General features: G+C 41.1%; 1 protein-coding gene across 5 annotated transcripts in view; it reads right to left on the reverse strand.

Annotated features, from left to right (window-relative positions):
- The window catches only part of asap2a (ArfGAP with SH3 domain, ankyrin repeat and PH domain 2a), a 36,604-nt gene extending 27,198 nt beyond the window's left edge, over positions 1 to 9,406 (reverse strand). For all 5 annotated transcript variants that reach the window (XM_055053212.1, XM_055053209.1, XM_055053211.1 and 2 more), the window contains exon 1: positions 8,994 to 9,406. In XM_055053212.1, coding sequence (XP_054909187.1) covers positions 8,994 to 9,119 — 126 coding nt within the window. In that variant the 5' untranslated portion in view covers positions 9,120 to 9,406. The remainder of the gene's footprint in view (positions 1 to 8,993) is intronic.
- Between the last annotated feature and the right edge of the window lie 5,938 nt (positions 9,407 to 15,344).

A 15,344-nucleotide genomic window follows, 5' to 3' on the forward strand; every position in this document is an offset into this window, starting at 1 on the left:
CAGGCGCATTAGTATTTATCGGAAAGAGTTCATTTTAGAGGACGCCAATAATGCTAAACGCTCTGAAAGTTAGCAAAAATGCTAAGCACCAAGCTACAATTATCTCTGCTACAAACAGAGATGTTCCTGAACGCAGCACTCAGACCAAAGTGTTGGCAGGAGACACATAAGGCGACAGCATCAACCGTCAGAGGAAGCAACCTCCATGTTTACAGCTGAGGCCTGTTAGCCGTTTACAGGCTGGTAAAACGGCCGTCTATGATTCTGTCCTCCAACGTTCCTGGAAAGACGTTTCCTGTCAGACATTTAACACGGCTCTGCCGCAGAACAAGAACTGGAGGAGAACTCATGATGTAAAACCTGTCCTCTGTCTATGTTTCGACGCTTTCAATAAAACTTACAAACCAACTAGAGGCTGAAAGAAATCTAGTTTTAGGGCGAGAGTTGCAGCTTTTGGAGAAGAAAAACAACAAAATGACGGTGAAGTTCAGCATGGCGTCTGCAGGCGACTGAGTAGAAATCACCCGATGAAAGACGCACAAGTCCATGTGATTGAAGTCAAACTTTAGAGGCACTAAAAAAGGTCTGCATTTCATAAAAGTCTCTCTGATCTCCACTAGCAGCTCAAAAAGCTTCAACTGACATGAATCAAGTCGCTTCACAAGACCAAGGCAACATGAAGGCTCTCAGACGGTCTCTGAAGATCAAACCCGACATGCCTGGAGTGAAACCTTTTCTTTGATGAAGGCTGCAGATCATTTCCCTGCCATGGAAACATCTAAAGGCACATGAAGCCCTAAATTTGGAAGAATCTGCCCCAGAGAGGCTGATTCAGGGTTACGGGAACAGATTTTATATCCGACACTGAAGCAGAAGGTTGTGTTTGTTCTGGCGGGAGGAATCTGATAGCGTCGCCTTGCATGCATCTCATTAATGGAAGCTGTGCTGCGTTTTGTTTCCATCTCTGCTGAATTTGACCCGTTCTATTCACACCGTCCTCCCACAGTGACGAGCGAAGCACTGGCACATAAAAAGTGTCTTCCTGCAGTAACAACTTCCACACCAAAGAGTGTTGATGTCAAACTGAGCTTTGGACTTCTTTTTTTTTATCATTTTCTATGTAAAACATAGCATGTGTAAATTTGAAACTGGCTATTAAATTGATAAAATTTAAGATTATTTATTATTAATCTTGGACAAAATTTTTACCTTTGAAAATTTGTGGCATTTGTCTCAAAATTTCAGATTTTTTCTAGCAAATTTTTGATTTTTCAATCTCAGAAATATTCACATTTTTTTCATATCCTAATTTTTTCCTAATAATTTCAAGTTCAGAAATGTCCAAGTTTTTTGGTGGAAATTGACAATTTATATAAATATAAATTTATACAATTTATATAAATATATATATCTATAATGGCACTAATGCCGCATCGTATAAACTGATAATTTAGATTTTTTCCTTAGATTGAACTGTGGGCTTTGAACAGTGGATATAATTTTAGACGTCAGATTCTCAGACTTGTTTTTAGGCCTTCATGGCTGAAACCTCCTCATGCGTCTCATTGTTGCACCTCTAAATTGAAGCATGGTGAACCTGACCTCTTGGAGTCGGGAGCAGCAGATCTGAGTCCCCTGAGAGTCTCTCAGCGGTTCCTGACATGTGGGCTGAGTGTCTCCTCTGAGTGAGAGTGACAGCTGGACAGCCAAACGGAGCGACGCAGACGACAAATCATAGCAGGAGTTCATTAACGACGAGGGCCGGCCCGCCGGCTAACAAAAGCCCTCAACACGAGTCGTCTCTGATCATCTGCACCGGAGGGACAGTGATGGATGAGCTTTAGGTCTTCATCTTCCCCCAATGACTCCACTGTTCAACCTTTGACCTCTGAGGGGTTCGGAGAGGCTTTTCCTCTCGGCTGGACTGTTGTAGACGACAAAACTCCAACATGCAACAGAATCAGCGTAAGGTTATCAACTGGCGACAACAATATAAAAACGTCCTGGTGGGGTAAATGGATTAGGATGGTACCATGACCTTTAACCCCGACAGATCCAAGGCAGGTGTAGGAAATAACACAAAAACCTCTGAAGACGACACTGACCACAAACAGAAAAAGATTTGATCAAACTGAAGGAGAGTTTCCCTGTGAGCCGATTTCCCTCCTGATGGTCCGGTCGACCCGGTTCTACTGGAACCAGAACGTCTGCTCCGTTTCCAGCTGCTGTCGTTCTGACCAAAACCAGCCTGTTCCCCTCCTGGCCTGTGGGGGCGCTGCACCAAGAACCTCTGAAGGAAACGACACAAAAACCTCTGAAGACACTGAGAGCAACTTCCTGTTTCCCCAGATGAAACAAGATGGAGGCGTCAGAGTTTAGTGATTTCTCTTTAGTCTTTGGCTGAAGACCAGGAGCCATTTCTGCTGCTAGCGCTAGGCTAGCATGTTAGCTTCGGTTGTATTCACCCAGAATGCCCTGCACTGTAGTCCACTTCCTGCTTTTGGAGCAGCTTGGCATTCACATATGCATTCAAACTGAACCAGAGTTCACTTCAACAAACCGAGGTTTCAAATCGGACCAGCGTTCCATTAGCTTTCTAAGCTCACCAACCGAACTGGACTTTAAAGGCAAAAGGACTGAAATTGGATTAAAGCAACTAATTTTCTGGTACAAATGTAAACAATCCTAATCAGGTTCCTAAAGTCCTACAAGGTGTTCCTCAAAGCTCTGAATTGGGGTCCAAACTTTTTGGTCTCGTTTATCATTAGCAGTCCTTTAAAGAAACTCCTGTTCAATTAATACACAATATTGACGTAAACAGAAACTTCTACAGCAAACATCCACAGCACAGTGTCAGGACGGCAAACACTGGAGGAGGAGAGAAGATCCTGTCATTAATCCCACTTCAATTATGTGAGGCATTAAGCTGTTCAGTCGGTGGTTTGAGCCAAACTGCCGTTCAGGCCATGTGTTCATTACAGCCTCCTACAGCCTCCTACAGCTGTAGGTGGAGGATCGTCTCTCACCAATAATCCTGCTGTCTAGATGCTTGTTAAAACTTTCCTCAGGGCCTTTGCTCCACACCGAGCAGCTGCTGTTCCTGACCCGGCCACAGCCTCCAGAGGAACCGGACCGAACCAACACGACGACACCTGGGAGGCCTCATCACACTGGATTATAACTCCAACACGACAAACATGATCGGAGGAGAGCAAACATCCTGCCAGAAGAGCCGGTGCAGTGGCAGCGACTGGCTGGATGGAAATTAAATCAGATTTCATCTAGTTTCAACAGAAGTTTCCAGTTGGAGCCTGGTGATAAAACCTGTGCAGGACTGAGACCAGAGACTGAAGCTGCAGGCATCAAACCAGCAACCAGGAATGACCCGGTGCAGCAGCAGAGCCGTCGGTCGGCGATGTTCACCGCTTCACACACACACACCAATTCGGCTTCACGTTCACCTTCAGCTCAGGCTGCAACCAAACGTCTTCATCAGGATTTCTCCTGATTTCCAGCTCAGTCTATGATAATTAGCGTTTTCATTTCTAAATATAACAATATTAAATTGATGCTTTTATTTAGATCTGCCATGCAGGAGAGGCTCTGTGGATTACATTTTAATTTTTAACGTTCAATAAATGCAAAACTTCACTTAAAATGGCTTTTTTTCTTTTTTAGAAAAAGTGCTGCAGTGTTGTTTTTACAGTGCGTTGATGATGCATCGCTCCATCTTTACGCCAATGACATGTTTATTTTGTAAAGTCTGCATTTGACATTAATCTGTGGTTTAATGTCCAACTGGTTCTGAAGTCGACCAAACAAGCCAAAGGGATTTTACCTGATTGATTACTGATCGGTTTTCCTCTTTTTGTCATGCAGGAGGTGAAAACTTTTCTCCATCCGGAGTGGAGTTGGAGGGAAAATTAGTCGAGTCATCTAAAAATTAGCCGTTATTTTGAAAGCACAGCAGAAAATCTTTGAATTGCACTGATTAGAGACTGAAACAAACATGTTATTTTTCCAAATATGACGACTAATTCTGTGTTTCTGGGGAGAATCATGAAGCGATTATCTGCAACATGTTGTAACAAGTTTATAAACACAAGCTCCAGCTCTGAAAAGGACTGAAGGCGGAAACGGATCCACAGGCTCTTATTTCTGAGCATGAGCAGAAGAAAGTGAGCACAAAGGGCCGGGGGCGTCCCGGCACAAAGCTCCATATCCTCTTACTGGATAAACTGGTTTTTATGGCTGTGGTTCTGGCACACAGTGCCTGAGCGACAGCAGCCGCTTTCAAACTACCAGCCTAATTAAGTGACGCATTTAAGTTTGGAGCAGAATGGCTGCACAGCCATTAAGGCCCGGGGGCGATGCATTCACAGGCCGTCTGAAAAACCCATTTACACGGAAAACCAACACCAGGAGAAGATTACAGTCATTTTAGGATTTTGGTGAGTTATATTAATTAACTTTGGAAACGAGAACCAAACCAACAAGTTGAACAATAAACAAGTCTCCTTTCCTGGAGAAACCTCTGGACTGGTGCACCGATTGCTGCTTTCTGACCGATTTGTCTGAAACGTTGCTAAATGTCGTAACAATGATGACATCACAGGATGATGGATGGGATCAGTTTATCAAATGATCATCAATCTCCCAAAACGAAGAAAATTGGGGCCGATTTATCGGTGAACCTTTTTCCTGGACTAGTTCTGGCCACGTCTCATTGCAGTACTGGTAGAAAGTATTCAAACTGGCCGTTTTCCTTGTACTGGTTCAGTTTGCAAGCATTTCTCTTTCATTTTCAAAAGGATGGACATCAGCAGAATCGCTAAGCGCTAACGTTAGCCTGAATGTCTGTTGGGATTCCTGTGCTGGTGGAAAATGTAGAAATCTCATCAGAAAGTAGAGATGGGCGTTAAGATCGAAACTTCAGATTCAGATTCCTTTATGAAATGTTTTCAACTCGACTCCAAAAGATTCTGCTTCGATTTTCTCTCATATTATCATTTTTTCCACTTTTATGTAGGACAAACGCATAAAAATTTGTCTTATTGTTTAATTGTTTATCTTGTTTAGTTAAGTATTTTGTAGACATTTATAAAATTTGTTCAAATTCTGACATCTTAAAATAATTCAAAGGAGAAACTAAATGAAAAATAAAAAGCGTCAGCATCATAGATTGTGGCTTTATTTGTTCGCTTTTGGATTTATACCAAAATATTCAATATCCCAACCCTAATAGAAATTGCTCTGGATTTATTTTAAATGTCGTGGACATGGAAATGAAACGGAAAAAGGCAAGAAAGGTGAAGGAAAAGGTTAAAAAGGAAATAAAAGTAGAGCAGGGAAAATAGAGAGAATACGAGTGAAAACCCTAAAATTCTGCTTCTGCACCAGCAGAAAGAGAAAAACAGACAGAAACATCAGCAACAAATAAAATATGTATATATATAAGTTAATAAAAGCCTTATTTATTGCTGTCTGCAGTCGTAACGCTCCACTTGTGAAAGTAAACCCGTTGAGCTTCACCTTGGCTCTCAGACTACGAGTCGTTTTAAAGGCCAGGACACATTTAAAAATAAAAATAAAGTACAAGGCCAGATTTCACAGCCTCACTTCGACTCCTCCAAACATACTTATCATTTTTGCCACATTCTTCCTATTGGCAGATAAATCAAGAATAATCCTGTTTTATTGCAGCGCTCCTCTGTGGTTCTGGTTCTGTTTGGTACCAGGATTAAGTAGCAGATTTGTCCCAAACTAACCATCTGGAGGGACAGATTAGCAGCTGAATAATCGCACCTCGCTGCATCTGATTAAAGGTTCGTGCAGACAAACAGCAAACAGTTTAAACTCAGATCTCAGAGGATTTAAAATGCAACTCATGCTGCAAAATGATGCACAACTATAATCATTATAATTACTATTATCAACAAAAACTACTCAGTCCTGACACACAACACAAATATGACTCCTGACAAACAGACCTGTGATTTTAGCCGTTCTTCAGGACGGCAGCCACATAAAGAGCCATTTGTGTCACCAAACTGTCGCTACATTTAGTGTTATTTCAAATTGACTGATATTTATTAACCATCTCTGAACCAACAGTGGAGATAAAAAGCCAAAGTAATATTTCTGATCATTCTGGCAGTTTGTTTTTTATTTACCATCAATAACTGAATTTTATTGAGATGACAAATTAAAACTTTCATCATGATAAAAATAATTCACTATAAACGGTTTGGTAAACGCCCCGGTTGGCGCCTTTCCTCTGCCTACATCTCCCAGAATGCTGTGCGGTTCTGGATCAGAAATTATTTAATATTCTATCAGGTGTGTTACATTATCCAATGTTATTGATTTATTGGCCAGCTGTGTGTGGAATCTTTGCTGTCAGATTTAAACAGAGGGTTCCTGAATGCCTCACGCTGAATCTGCGAGTAAAAACCTCAACTTCATGCACTTTGTCTGGGATTAACCAATCCTGACCACGTTAACAATAAGCGGAAGTGTTCCCGTTAATTAGTCAAAGAGAGCAAAGTTTGCAGCGCCAACAATGGAGCCTTGTGCAGCCGGAGGCTCTGCAGCTTTAACAAAACAAAGCTGCACAATTAGATTCACCACCAACAATTCAGCGCCAACAACTGCTGGCCTGCGGCTCACAGGGCGCAGGCCATGTCCCCACGCATAGTGGAAAAACACGCATCCCGGTTTCACTCAGACACCTGCGCGCTGAGCAGGTGGATCCAAAGTAAAACAACCTCTGAACGGTTCCGATGAAGAACCCGTCCTTTCCCTGCATCATTCCTGCGCCAACATCCCCCCAATCAGCGCAGCAGGGACGCACTAACAGGGAGACGCTCATGCGGGAAAATCTATTTTTACCGAGCAGCAGGGCGAGGCTCTGCTGCACCGAACAAAGTAGGGAAACTGCAGGGAGGGGCGAAGCGGAAGTGTCCTTCCTCCTGATGAACCGCCACTTGGATTCACGTTACAGTATAACTTTAAATAAAAAATAAATATATCCAGAAATCTCATGACCCCTCCAGCGCACATCCACGACCCTTCTGGGGTTTGCAACCCCCATGTTGAAGACCCCTCATCTAATCTATCCATTTTATTTCTGGCTGCATGTTTACATCAGTTATCCTCCAGCCCAGTGAAAGTTTTCTGCAGCCTCTAACTGGTTTATTCCAGCACTATCTGTACAGATCCCCACAGCATTATGCTGCCACTACCATGTTTCACGTGAGGGTTATGCAGGGTGATTTCCTACAAACAGCGTTGGCTGTTACAGGTGCAGGAAATACGCCGCAAACACACAAAGGATTCAAACTTCAAGACACACAAAGACAAAACGCAACAGAAAACAAAAAAGAAGCAACCAATGAAACAAAGGCAAAGACCAATGAAACAAAGGCAACGACCAATGAAACAAAGGCAACGACCAATGAAACAAAGGCAACGACCAATGAAACAAAGGCAACGACCAATGAAACAAAGGCAACGACCAATGAAACAAAGGCAACGACCAATGAAACAAAGGCAACGACCAATGAAACAAAGGCAACGACCAATGAAACAAAGGCAACGACCAATGAAACAAATGTAACGACCAATGAAACAAAGGCAACGACCAATGAAACAAATGCAACGACCAATGAAACAAATGCAACGACCAATAAAACAAATGTAACGACCAATAAAACAAATGCAACGACCAATGAAACAAATGCAACGACCAATGAAACAAATGCAACGACCAATGAAACAAAATGCAATGACCAATGAAACAAATGTAACGACCAATAAAACAAATGTAACGACCAATGAAACAAATGCAATGACCAATGAAACAAATGTAACGACCAATGAAACAAATGCAACCACCAATGAAACAAATGCAACGACCAATGAAACAAATGCAACGACCAATGAAACAAATGCAACGACCAATGAAACAAATGCAACGACCAATGAAACAAATGCAACGACCAATGAAACAAATGCAATGACCAATGAAACAAATGTAACGACCAATAAAACAAATGTAACGACCAATGAAACAAATGTAACGACCAATGAAACAAATGCAATGACCAATGAAACAAATGTAACGACCAATAAAACAAATGCAACGACCAATAAAACAAATGTAACGACCAATAAAACAAATGTAACCACCAATGAAACAAATGCAACGACCAATGAAACAAATGCAACGACCAATGAAACAAATGCAACGACCAATGAAACAAATGCAATGACCAATGAAACAAATGTAACGACCAATAAAACAAATGTAACGACCAATGAAACAAATGCAATGACCAATGAAACAAATGTAACGACCAATGAAACAAATGCAACGACCAATAAAACAAATGCAATGACCAATGAAACAAATGTAACGACCAATGAAACAAATGCAACGACCAATAAAACAAATGTAACGACCAGTGAAACAAATGTAACGACCAGACAGACGCAGAAGAACAAAAATGGACCAAATGTGCTGCAAACAAAAGTCCTCCAGACCACTAGGGGGAGTCGAGAACCAAACCGGAAGTCATGATTTTACAAAGAGTTGGAAAAAGAAAGAAAAGTTATAATTCATTATTTTTACAATAAAAAACAGGAGCATATTTACGTAGGTGGGGAATATTACCAATTCCAGACTCCCCCTAGTGGCCTGGAGGACTTTACAGCGTTTTACACTTCCTGCTTTTACTATTTGCAGCGTTTTTTCTGTGACTGCAGCATGTTTCTGCTCATTGTGTAGCTTTCATGTGTTTTCTGCTCGTTTTGACCTTTCAGCGTTTTAACTTGATGAGCAACTAAAACAGATTCTGTGGATCTCTGCTGCTCCTCCAAAGTCACTCTGAGCATGTTGGATCCCAGTTCCTGGTCAGGTGGACCACATGTACTCATTAAGTGCCAGATGTTTCGGCGGTAAGTGGGAGCTGAGCTCAGCTGACCAGACTGACCTCCTCCAGCGCAGCCACGGTGTTCCTGCACTGGGACATCCTGGTGGTGAAAATAGAGGCGGTGGGAGATTTATAATCTTCATTCGTCTCCGCGACAAACTCTGAAACTGTTATTTGGTCCGGCATCGTTAATCCACAGTTCGGTTTCTAAGAAATGTGATTGGAAGCGCCGTCAGCAGCAGTGAAGGTCCCGCGGGAAGCGAACCATCTCCGGGCTCATCCACGTCCTTCCCCGCTGTTGGAGCTCCGCGCCGCCGGGTGACAGGCCAGGCGACCAGCAGGCTACTCGCTCCCCATCCGGGTCACCGGCTCATCCTGGGAGCCCGCAGGGGAAGAAAAGCGACCAGATATCCGGACTGGCTGAGCGAACTTCTCCCTCCTCCGCCGGGATCCGTCGAACAACAAGCTGGCGATTCAACCCGAGCGCAAAATGACAAAGATAGAGGAGGGCGCTCAATGAAGCCGCCCCAGCCAATGGGAAGCAGCCGCTGGAAACGGAGAGCCAATCAGAATTCAGGAAAAATGATGCTTTCCAGTGCTGTTCGGAAATTATCCTACTTAACTAAAAACACAAAATCTAACCAGAATTGAACGTTTTCTCCACTTTGTAAAACTTAATTGTAATAAATTAAAGTATAATGCAGTTTTTCTTACAATAAAAACGTAAAAACAAAAAGACAATTATTAACATTTGTATAAATTGTAGTGATGCAATTCAGCAATATAACAGATTTTCTATTTAACTGCACGTTACAAATATACTCAGATTCAAAAGTATAGCGATGTTCAATTAATTAAAGTATTACTTTAAAGAAAACTATTATAATAACTCCGTGAAATGCATCATATGAGTAATTCCACTTAGACTAGTGTTTTCAAGACCTTATTTGTGTTAATCATAATTTACTGCTAACACTGAATGAAAATGTAACAGTTACTATGAAATATTACATCAAACTAATAAAATTATGTTTTTATACTGAAATGTATATTCAACACCTGCATTAAATCGTTTTACTCTGACTTAATGTACTTTAAACCTGAGTAAAACGAGCCTCACTGATATTTGGAATTATGAACTGGTTGGTTTCATGACAGAAATGCAGTTTAATCCAGTTCACAGGTTTTCTGAAGTAAGGAAAACTGGTTTTTTATATGCAACACTAAGAACAAGGTTCAAAAATACTTCAATTCAAAAATACTTTATTGACCCCAAAGGGAAAGTCAGTGTTGCAACTCATTTCAAACGCTTGTTATGCTCAGCCAGGTTCTAATAAAACAGCAGTCCACTACTTTGAATTAAAAGTCAATCTAATGGGGTTGCATATGAAAAAATCTCTGTTGATTCAAGAAATTTTTTTAAAACATATTTTCACCGATTTTAAAATTCCCAACAGGCCTTAAAGGCAGCACAGAGACTGCGCAGTCTCTTCTTTGTTGAGGTGGAAATGAGTGAATCAGGCAGATGATTCAGTTCACGTTGTTTGTATTTGATAAGGGAATTACCAAAGTAAGATTCATGACAGAAACACATTAGTAATGTGTCTGTTGTGGCTGAATCACTGATTTAACTGTGAATAAATATGTTTGGAAGTTACATTTCCCATTTTTAAAAATCTTTTAAGGTCCCTGTAATTTAAAACCTGATGTTTTGAGGCTTATTGGTGTCAGATCTGGACAGCAGCAGGAACCAAACAGTGGATCCTCATCATCATCATCATCAGCAGCAGCAGCAGCAGCAGCAGCAGGCGAAGCTAAACCCTGGGCAACCCTCAGCCCAGGAACTGGGCAGCGTTCACACATTCTTTCAGCTCTGCAGCGTCTCCTGGCAAGATGCTAAATGAGGAGCCAAAGACCCAGCCTGACCCCGACAGGCTTGTAGGCGACTTCAACTAACTCATGAAAACGAATAAACAGGCTGCGTGTGGACATCTGCCATCCAGACAGAGCAGCAACAAACTCCAACAAACTCTGCTGCAGGAGGTCAAAGTCACTGCTAACTAAATTACAAGATAGGCAAAAAGCAAAACCTTCATTTATTAGTATTTTACACCTCAAAGTTTGTTGCAAGCTGCTTGAAAAAAAAGCACAAGCCGTCAGCTGCCTGAGTGAACAGAACAGAAGCCTCATTCAGCAGCTCAATGTACACTTTGTTTGCATGCAGGCTGCATGCGGCCTCATGCAGCAGCACAGGCATGCAGTTGTTTGGAGGCGCTTTGGTCACGGCTGCTGTGTTTTTTAACATCTCCAGATGATTTAGTGAAGCCGAAAACCTCCTCGTTAATCACCGCTCCGCTTGGGAATCTGTCTGTTTCCTGCAAAATCAGCTAATTTGCTAAACAACACAGAACAAAAGCTGCAAACAGAAACGATTGTGCTGCAGGGTGTGAGCCTCAAACGTCCAGCGCGGTGTCTCTGGTTTGCCATTTTGGAGTCTGCAGGAACATGTCAAAGCAACTAACAGCACAGATGTCTGAGTGGGAGTCAGTTTTTCCCTAAATACACAGGATGACATCATAGTTGTGCAACAGGTGGGAAAACTTCAGCTTTCCCGCTCATGACATCTTGAGTAATTCAGAACAAATTATTTCTTTGTTTGAAATAATTTGCAGTTGGTGGAAAGTCGTATTTTTAGCCCAACTGGGTCCTAATTAGACGGCGTGATGCTGGAAACTCATCTTGTGCATTAAAGGCTGTAAGACAAGTTTAAACAATAGCTGGTTGCAGACAGGAAGGAGCTGAGAATATTCCACTAAAGAAATGGGACGTTTTAATGAGGTATGGGCAGAACTCCTAATTAAATCAGTTTATTTATTTAAACTGAAACCCTTAAGTCTGATCTGGGGTCTCTTCCATTTAATCACCTCCATATCATTCCTCCTCTGGTTCCTCTTGTTAAATCCTGTCAGGTTTCTTGTATTTCTGTTTGTTTCTGGTGTTTTTTGTTCTCCTTTGTTTTATTTTTTCCATTAAATCATCAAATTCCCTCCTCTATAATGAGGACATACATTATCTCCTTCTTCTTGATCAGATATTTCATAAATTCAGCAGTAATGATCTGTTCCACCAAACCCACCTCCAGTTGGTCATAATGTAAAAACACACAGTTTTTTTTACATTGCCATGTTTCTATTTAAAAGGAAACACAATTAAAATCAGACAAACATCCTGCAACTGCTTCCTGTCGTTGTTTTCTTCTGTTTGCATCAGCCGTAAAAAAAAAAATCTGTTTCAAATGCAGTTTTGAGAAATAAACTAATTTCAATGCAGTAAAATAACACCTTATCAAAGCCCAAAAGGATTTTTTAATTAGTGTATTTACATTAAGTGAATTTATTTAGGAAATTTCAAGTTGTGTGAACTTATGATTAATAGAAATACCTGACAATTATGCGTAAGAATAAACCTCATTAGCTGCGTTTCTGAACAAATATGTAGAAAACTTTGTGTGACATAGATGAACGACATCCAATTAAAAACTGTTCTGTCATATAAAAGCATCAGATTTTAATTTGTGGTGAAAAGCAGCTGCTTCCCTCCATCGGTGGAACGAGTGACTTTTAGAGTAATTATGATCCATCACAGGATTGGTTCTGTTTTTATCTGCTGCTCCTCATTAAATCCTGACTGGAAGCTCGTCGCTTTGCCCCAACCTGACTCCCCTTCATGGCTGCTTTCACCCAACATGCTAAATATAACATTCACTTCCCTCCAGATAATAAACTCCTCTCTGCTCTGAGGGACAGAAGTCATTCTGTTACATTCTCAATAAAATCATTTATGTTGCTTTTTAGATTAAGGTTCCTTAACTTAATGTTTATTTACTGTCTACAACCTAATAGTTCGATAAACTCGGTTCGATTTCAGCCCAAATGTTGCAACAATTGTTCCATTAATGATCCAAATGATCCAAACCGTTGAGCAGTCTGTTCCCCTCCTGGCCTGTGGGGGCGCTGCACCAACAACCACTGAAGGAAACAACACAAAAACCTCTGAAAAAGACACTGAGTGAAACTTCCTGCTTCACTAAACAGAAACAGAAATGGATGGAAGTCAAACTGGAGCAGTTGGAGGATTTCTCTTAGGCTAAAGACCATAAGCTAATTCTCCAGCTAGCCTAGCATGTTTGTTTTGATTGTATTTACCCAGAATGCCCTGCGCTCTACGTTCATTTAGATACTTTAACTGAAACCTTTCTTCATTTCCTTTCTATAATTTTTTTTTTACAAATATTTCTATGAAAATGTCCACAACCTCAAACTTTTCAACACTTTCTGTGTATTTAATCTGGATTTTATAAAATTATTGACAGTAAATCGAGAAGAAAAATGTTGGCTGGTTTTCAAAATGTAAACAGTAATTATGAGCCTCAGGTTTTCTGAAGCTCCAGTTTTTCTTATTTACAATATACGAATATTTGCAGTTGCAATGTGACATAAAGTGAAAAACTGGGCTTTGTTTAATCTGCTTTTTGTTTTCTTTAAGTCTCTCTGGGTTCTTTCAAAATTGTTTGGGTGAATTTTGCACCCAGACAAATAAAACCTCGATATTATGGTTAGCCTGTTGATGGCGAGGATGAACAGCAGCTCTGCCTCTCTGGTTCCCAAGGTGAGCCGCTGCTGTCATGGTGCAAATCCCCAGGCTGGACCTGCTGAGGATGAACTGGGCCGGAATAACGATCCAGAATCCCAACATAAAGAAGAGAGCCGACAGCAGAGCGCTGCGTGTCCAGGGTCTCCGGATCCCTGTGGGAACGCTAATGGAGGGGCATCGAGTTCAGGCCATTAGACTCAGCTGCTGCAGAAACATTTCCAACACAGAATCTGAGATGCTTCCAGCGAACAGTTAAAACATATCATTTAATCTGATCAGCAAACGATTTATCTCTGATTGACCTTCAATCCTCACCAATTAATCAATTAATTAACCAATTAATTAACCAATTGATCACTTTTCTGCTAATTAGTTTTACTTGCAGGCCACAGAATTTATGAAATGTAAAATATTTATCCTTTATTTAGTTTTTATATATATATATATATATATATATGTATATATATATATAAATTCCCTTCTCACCCACCACGGGTGGTTCTTATCCTCTGAGCTCGGGTCCTCTACCAGAGGATATATATATAGATCTATAGATATATATCTATAGATCTATATATCCTCTACCAGAGGCCTGGGAGCTTGAGGGTTCTGCGCAGTATCTTGGCTGTGCCAAGGACTGCACATTTCTGGACTGAGATGTCTGATGTTGTTCCTGGGATCTGTTGTAGCCACTGCTCCAGTTTGGGGTTACTGCCCCGAGGGCCCCGATGACCACAGGCACCACTGTGGTCTTCACCTTCCAGGCCCTCTCCAGTTCCTCCCTGAGGCCCTGGTATTTCTCCAGTTTCTCCTTTTTCCTGATGTTGCAATCACTTGGTATTGCTACATCAACCACAACGGCTTTCCTCTGATGTTTATCCACTACGACAATGTCTGGTTGGTTCGCCATTACCATTTTGTCTGTCTGGATCTGGAAGTCCCACAGGATCTTAGCTCTGGCGTTCTCCACCACCTTTGGGGGTGTTTCCCACTTTGATCTCGGGGTTTCCAGTCCATATTCTGCACAGATGTTTCTGTACACTATGCCTGCCACTTGGTTATGTCGCTCCATGTACGCTTTCCCTGCCAGTATCTTGCACCCTGCTGTGATGTGCTGGACTGTCTCAGGGCCTCCTTACACAACCTACACCTTGGGTCTTGTCTGGTGTGGTAGATCTGGGCCTCTATTGCTCTGGTGTTTAGGGCCTGTTCCTGGGCGGCCAGGATGAGGGCCTCTGTGCTGTCCTTGAGTCCAGCTTTTTCCAGCCATTGGTAGGATTTACTGATATCAGCCACTTGGGTTATTTGCTGGTGGTACATCCCATGTAGGGGCTATATATATATATACCTATATATATATAGGACATATATATATATATATGGACATACATATATATATATATATATATATATATATATATATATATATATATATATATATATATATATATATATATATATATATATATATATATATATATATATAGACAACGCTCCTGTGCAGATGGACTAAAACCTATGTGGTATCATCATTTTATATATTTTTAGGAGAGCTCCATTGTTACAGAATCTACAGGAAATATATTATGACACATTTAGTTTATTCTGGTAAGAAAATATTAATCTGTAGTTTTTCATGAAAGTCCATTGGGAGCTGCAGAAGAACCTAAATTCACAACTTAGAATGGCCTAGTTAAAGTCTATGACTAAAAGTTTGTGATGAAATGTTAAAATTGAACTTCACAGACTCTCTGTGCA

Source organism: Poeciliopsis prolifica, unplaced genomic scaffold (assembly GCF_027474105.1).
Source record: "Poeciliopsis prolifica strain line A6 unplaced genomic scaffold, Auburn_PproV2 SCAFFOLD037, whole genome shotgun sequence".
Lineage (NCBI taxonomy): Eukaryota > Metazoa > Chordata > Actinopteri > Cyprinodontiformes > Poeciliidae > Poeciliopsis > Poeciliopsis prolifica.